This window comes from Galeopterus variegatus, unplaced genomic scaffold, assembly GCF_000696425.1.
Source record: "Galeopterus variegatus unplaced genomic scaffold, G_variegatus-3.0.2 Scaffold12490, whole genome shotgun sequence".
Classification (NCBI taxonomy): Eukaryota; Metazoa; Chordata; class Mammalia; order Dermoptera; family Cynocephalidae; genus Galeopterus; species Galeopterus variegatus.
Genome location: NW_007738601.1, coordinates 14,654 through 21,956, shown reverse-complemented (window position 1 = coordinate 21,956; position 7,303 = coordinate 14,654). Strand labels below are relative to the sequence as shown.

General features: G+C 37.0%; 1 protein-coding gene across 1 annotated transcript in view; it reads left to right on the top strand.

The window, feature by feature from the left end:
- Positions 1–7,303, top strand: part of LOC103581167 (cytochrome P450 3A8-like) — a gene marked incomplete at its 3' end in the record, with an annotated part of 20,123 nt that overhangs the window by 7,192 nt on the left and 5,628 nt on the right. The window contains exons 4-7 of the mRNA XM_008563061.1: positions 517–616; positions 2,014–2,127; positions 2,408–2,496; positions 3,816–3,964. Coding sequence (XP_008561283.1) covers positions 517–616; positions 2,014–2,127; positions 2,408–2,496; positions 3,816–3,964 — 452 coding nt within the window. The remainder of the gene's footprint in view (positions 1–516; positions 617–2,013; positions 2,128–2,407; positions 2,497–3,815; positions 3,965–7,303) is intronic.

Sequence of the window (7,303 nt, the reverse complement as noted above, 5' to 3'; positions counted from 1 at the left end):
CACAGCTCTGGATCTCCACTGGCCCAACTCCAACTGCCCCTTGCAACCTTCACACTTCTTGTGAGCACTTGATAATGCACTTGCCTTTGATATTTCACTGACCTAATATCCTTGTTGGCAACGAAATATTTTAAACATACAAAATATTATAGGGAATGGTATAGAAAATGCCCATGTATGAACCACCTACAATTAACAAAGGTTCTAATTTTTGAAGAATTATTTTTTTCTTTGAAGAGCCATTTTCTCTTTAATTGTCTCTTCCCTGTTTGAGCTGCATTACCTTCCATTCTATGAAAGCTCAAGTGGTTTCCGTGGACAGATTCTGGCTGTGTGTTATACCCTAACTTGAACTAGGAGCTACCATTGCTATGTAGCTAAGGGTATAGATACCCCAATATAGCTCAGGGTATAGATTGTGTTAATATGTCAGGGTCAAAGTCTGCATTCCTGGGCGTGGCTCCAGCTGCAGAATCTGGCTTGTGAGGTTTAATCAGCTCTGTTTTCCCAACACAGGTTATATGACGGTCGACGGCCTCTGTTGGCTATCACGGATACAGACATGATCAAAACAGTGCTGGTGAAAGAATGTTATTCTTTCTTCACAAATCGGCGGGTAGGCATCCATTTTTAAAATTGAAATATATATATTTTTTGAAATACTTACAGACTCACAGGAAGTTGCCAAAAAAATGTACAGCGAGGTTTCCTGCACACTTTTTCCTGTTTCCCTGATGGTAACATCTTGCATAATGTCTTGTGTCACTGTAAAGTATATCCTGTTGTTATATTCACAGGAAATTGACCTTGATACCATCCACTGAGATTATTCAGATTTGTGCAGTTTTATATGCCTTCTTTCATCTGTGTGTGTGCATGGGTGTGTGTAGCTGTATGCAGACTTATCATATGTAGATTCGTGTAACTACCAGCACAATCAAGATACAGAACTATTCCATCACCATGAGGCTCCCTCTTGCCTCTTATACTCACAATATGTAGCTTGTCTTTTCCTCTTAAAAGGCTCCGTATCAGAAAAAAACTTGTTTTTATTTTCAGGAGGCAACCTTATCAATTTTCCCTTTACGGATTGTGCTTTTATAGATTGTCAATCTAAAAGTTTTTCTTCTAGCCCTCCTATGTTGTTGTTGTTTTTCCCTAAAAGCTATATAGTTTTATGCGTTTAAGTCTATGATCCATTTTGTGTTCATTTTTGTGTGTGGTATGAGGTTTAGGTCAAGGTTCAATTTTTTTGTATTGTGTTTTTTCTGTTATCACATATTGATTGTTGTTACATAGAAATGTGGTTGATATTTGTGTATTAATCAAGTATCCTACAACTTTGCTGAAATCACTTATGATTTTTAGAGGTTTTTTTTATATATCCCTTGAGATTTTTCCACACCAACAATTGTATCACCTGAAAATAGGAACCTTTCTAGTTTTTCATATACAGTATTTATAGTGGATTGAATTGTGTCCCCCCCAAAACTCCCTGAAGCTTGAATTATGTCCCCCCCAATTTTTTTTTAGATGACCAGTAAGGGGATCTTAACCCTTCATTTGGTGTTGTCAGCACCACGCTCTTCCAAGTGAACTAACTGTCCATCCCTACATAGGGATCTGAACCCTTGGCTTTGGTGTTATCAGCACCACACCCTCCCAAGAGAGCCAGTGGCCAGCCCTCCCCAAGTTTTGTGTATTAGAAACTTAGTCCCCACTGTGACTGTTAAGAGGGTGTGAGACCTTATTATGGTAATTGAAAGGTGGAGCCTTGAAGAGGTGATTGGATGGTAGGACCCTGCAGTAGTGAATGGATTAGAAATGGTGGTCAGGGGCGTGGTTCTGAGGGCTTTAAAAGAAGAGAGTACTTTATTGAGCATTCAGCACAGGACCTGCCAGCTAGTAGCCAGTCACTAAATATCTGTTAAATAAGCATTTGACAAATTTTCTACATCTGTGGAGACCTCCCAGACTCACGTAGGGAAAAATGTCTTTTGCTTTGGACTTTAGCCGTTTGGTCCAGTGGGATTTATGAAAAGTGCTGTCTCCATATCTGAGGATGAAGAATGGAAGAGAATGAGAACGTTGCTGTCTCCAACCTTCACCAGCGGGAAACTCAAGGAGGTAATGAAATGAGAGGACTTTTAGTTAGAAACATAAGGAATGACTGGGGACAGGTAGAAAGTAAATTGTCCATTTCCAATGAGTAGTCCCCTGAGTTTGAGCTTCCTAAAAATGGTCTTTTATCTTATGTCTCAGAAGGAACATTATATAATTTATTATAAAATGTCACTAACTGTTCCATGCTTTGGACAGCCATGTCCTTTGGGGACTTGAGAGTCTCCATTTAACTGTGTGGTATGGGTTATGTTTATGTTAACTATGGGTTATGTTTTGTACTTAGATGTTTCCCATCATTGGCAAATATGGCGATGTGTTGGTGAAAAACCTGAGACGGGAAGCAGAGAAAGGCAAGCCTGTCACCCTGAAAGAGTAAGTAGGAGTGCAGCTTCTGGGCTTCTGAACTGTGCCACAAAACCCTCCAGCTGCGTGCCACAGAGGTGAAATCCCCACTGTGGAATTTGTTCAGTGAACAGACAAAAGCAGGTGTGTGGTGTTACAACTCCAGTGGGCCACCCTAGAAGGGATGGCTCACAAGAGAAGGCAGGGCAGCCAGGGGGAGAAAGGGTCTTCTCCTCTGTATACAGGAGCCAGGACTTCATTGTCAGCTCATATATTCTGGAAGAGGAAATACATAGTTTAGAAAGAAGAAACATGACCATACCAAAGTTTGGAGTGTTGAGGGTATGGAATGGGGGGAGCAGAAGGCACTTGGTATATTGGCAGGCAGGCGGTGGGGCAGGAAAGTTACAATGTGGAACTTAGAACAACTTAAATCCCTTCATGGCTTTGCTGAGGATACCAACAAAATACTAAATATTAAATCTTCCCACCACTTCTCCTTCCTCCATGCTCAAAAGAGAGAAGGATCTTTAAAGGCTTTGGGTAGGGAAACCATATCACTTATTGTCTAAGCTAAGATATTTTTGAACTATGCAGGAAATACAGCTGTAAACCAAGACTGATCTGGGCAAACTGGGGACATGTGGTCTCTTAGCTATGGGATCCCCCAAATCCATTTTGGAGTGATTTAAAACTTTTTTTTAAACCAGGAATATTCTTAGTTCTTACATTTTACAGAAATGATTCTGCCCTCAGGGCATCCTCAGATGCCTGTGGTTGGGGAAGAATGGGTCTTTCAGTAGCTTTAACAGGAAGTGTAGAGTAGGAGAGATTGTGTTTCTGGTCACTCAGATCGGAATGATGCTGTTCTGTAACGTGCTGAGGAGAAATCAGTTCTGGGCATAGACTGTGGTGAGGTAAGACCCAGCCGATGTCACCTTTCTTGAGTCCCCTAGGAAGAGTTAATTATTCTACTCTTGTCCTGCTGAACAGTGTGGTGCTTGCACATGAATCGTCATTCCCACTCAACACACGCTACTGTAATTTGTCTGATTATGGGTCTGTTTCGCTCTGTGACTAAGCTCCTTGAGCTCAGAGGTGAGTCTAGCTCATCTTATTGTTCCTGTCACCCCTAGCACAGGGCCAGCTACATCACTGGCCCCCCAAAAATGCCTCATGAGTGAGTGTGACAAGAGCATAGACTCTTCACATGATCGAGCAGATCTGAAAGTGTACAGGACTTTGCCTGTCTTGCCGGCATATAAATTTCCACATACTTCTTGCTGCATATGCAGTAAAAGGATGGAAAAGAGGTGGCGATTTTAATTATCACGGTCTTCTCTCCTCAGCATCTTCGGGGCCTACAGCATGGATGTGATCACTGGCACGTCATTTGGGATAAACATTGATTCCCTCAACAACCCGCAAGATCCCTTTGTGGAAAAAACAAAGAAGCTCTTTAGATTAAATTTCTTTGATCCCTTTTTTTTATTAATCGGTATGTGGACTATGATTTCTCTCTCACTTTTAAAAAAACAGCTTTATTGAGATATAATTCACATATCATATAATTCACTTACTTTTAAAATTTACCATTCAATGGTTTTTAGTACATTCAAAGATTTGTGCAACCATCACCATTGTCGATTTTAGAGTATTTTTGTCAACTCAGAAGCCATGTACCTTTTAACTATCCCTTCCTTCAACCCTCCTCACCCTAAGCAACCACTAATCTACTCTCTCTCTGTACAGATTTGCCCATTGTGGACACTTTATATTAATGAAAGCATAAAATATATGGTCTTTTGTGACTGGCTTCTTCCATTTGTCATTATGTCTTCAAGGTTCATTCATGCTGAAGCATGTATCAGTATTTCATTTCTATTTATGGCCAAATAATATTCCATTGTGTAGACATACCACATTTTGCTTATGTATTCATCAGTTGATGGACATTTGGGTTGTTTCCACCTTTTGGCTATTGTGAATAGTGCTCCTCTAAACATTAATGTACAAGTTTGTTTAAACACCTGTTTTCAATTCTTTTGGGTATATGCTCAGGAGTGGAATTGCTTTGTTATGTAGTAATTCTACATTTGACTTATTAAGAAACTGCCAAACTTTTCCACAATAGCTGAGCCATCTTACATTTCCACCAGGAGTGTATTAGAGTTCCAGTTTCTCCACATCTTTGCCAATGCTTTTTATCATCTTTTTGATTATAGCATTCTAGTGGGTGTGAAGTGGTATTGATTCATACCTCTGTAAAGGCTAGTGATATTGAACAATGTTGGCCATTTTTATAACATTTTTAGATAAATGTCTGTTGAAGACCTTTGCCCATGTATAGCTGAATTATTTGTCCTTTTGTTATTTAGTTGTAAGAGTTCTTCATATACTCTTGAAACAAGTCCCTTATCAGACATATGATCTGCAACATTTTTCTCCTATTCTATAGGTGTCTTTTCACTTTGATAGTGTCCTTTAAAGAACAAACTTTTAAATTTTGATAAGTGCAATTTATGCATTTTCTAGTTATTGTTTGTTCCTTGGTCATCAAATCTAAAAATCAAACCTGAGGTCATGAAGATTTACATGCTTGGTTTTCTTTTAATTGTTGTATAGTCTTTGTGTTTATGTTTAGGTCTTTGATCCATTTTGTGTTAGATTTTGTATGCAATGTGAGGTAAGGGTCCAGCCTCATTATTTTGCATGTGTCTATCCAGTTGTCCTAGANTTCTCTCTCACTTAAAAAAAACAGCTTTATTGAGATATAATTCACATATCATATAATTCACCTCCTTTTAAAATTTACCATTGAATGGTTTTTAGTACATTCAAAGATTTGTGCAACCATCACCATTGTCGATTTTAGAATATTTTTGTCCACTCAGAAGCCATGTACCTTTTAACTATCACTCCCTCCAACCCTCCTCATCCTAAGCAACCACTAATCTACTCTCTCTCTGTACAGATTTGCCCATTGTGGACACTTTATATAAATGAAAGCATAAAATATATGGTCTTTTGTGACTGGCTTCTTCCATTTGTCATTATGTCTTCAAGGTTCATTCATGCTGAAGCATGTATCAGTATTTCATTTCTATTTATGGCCAAATAATATTCCATTGTATAGACATACCACATTTTGTTATCCATTCATTAGTTGATGGACATTTGGGTTGTTTCCACCTTTTGGCTATTGTGAATAGTGCTTCTCTAAACATTCATGTACAAGTTTGTTTAAACACCTGTTTTCAATTCCTTTGGGTATATGCTCAGGAGTGGAATTGCTTTGTTATGTAGTAATTCTACATTTAACTTATTAAGAAACTGCCAAACTGTTTTCCACAATAGCTGAGCCATTTTACATTTTCACCAGGATGGTAATAGAGTTCCAATTTCTCCACATCTTTGCCAATGCTTTTTATCATCTTTTTGATTATAATGCTTTTTATCATCTTTTTGATTATAGCATTCTAGTGGGTGTGAAGTGGTATCTCATTGTGGTTTTGATTCGTACTTCTGTAAAGGCTAGTGATATTGAACAATGTTGGCCATTTTAATCACATTTTTAGGTAAATGTGTGTTGAAGTCCTTTGTCCATGTATAGCTGAATTGTTTGTCTTTTTGTTATTTAGTTGTAAGAGTTCTTTTCATATTCTTGAAAAAAGTCCCTTATCAGACATGATCTGCAAAATTTTTCTCCTACTCTATAGGTGTCTTTTCACTTTGATACTGTCCTTTGAAGCACAAAATTTCAAATTTTGATATGTACAATTTATGCATTTTCATTTTATTGCTTGTTCCTTGGTCATCAAATCTAAAAATCAAACCTGAGGTCATGAAGATTTACGTGCTTGGTGTTCTTTTAATTGTTGTATAGTTTTAGTGTTTATGTTTAGGACTTTGATCCATTTTGAGTTAGATTTTGTATGCAATGTGAGGTAAGGGTCCAGCTTTATTACTTTGCATGTGTCTATCCAGTTGTCCCAGAAACTGTTTCAGTATTTGATGAGAAGAATATATTTTTCCAATCAATGATCCTGACATCTTTCTCAAAATTCAGTGAGTCATAGACACATGGGCTTATTTCTGGACTATCATTTACATTCTATTGATCTTTATGTCTGTCCTTATGCCAGTCCAACATCGCCCTCATTAGAGCTTTGTGATAAGTATTGAAATCGCAAAGTATAGTGTCTTTTGAAGATTTTTTTTGCCTATTTTGGATTCCTTGAAATTCCATATGAATTTTGAAATCATCTTGTCAATTTCTACAAAGAAGCCAAGTAGGATTGTGGTAGGGAATGCATTAAATCTGACGATCAATTTAAGGAGCATTGCCATTTTAACAATATTAAATTTTTTGATCCAGGAACATTGGATGCTTTTTCCATTTATTTAGATCCTTTTTAATTTATTTCAACAATAGTTTTCACAGTATAGGTTTTGCATTTTTGTTCAATTAATTTCAAAGTACTTTATTATTTTTTATGCTATAATAAATGGAATTTTTATTATTTTTGATGCTATTGTAAATGAAAGTATTTTTTAAATTTCACATTTGCATTGTTTATCGCAGTGTATAGAAATACAATATATTTTGTACATTGATCTTGATCCTGAAATGTTACTGAACTCATTTATTTGTTCTAATAGGTGAATAAAAGTTGTGAGAGAGGAATCATTGTCTTGTTTCTGATCTTAGGGGAAAGCTATTAAGCTCTTTATTATGGTGTTAGCTACAGGATTTTTATTTTTTATTTTTTATTTTTTATTTATTTTTTTTTTTATTTTGTCAATATACACTGTATATGATTATTATGGCCCATCA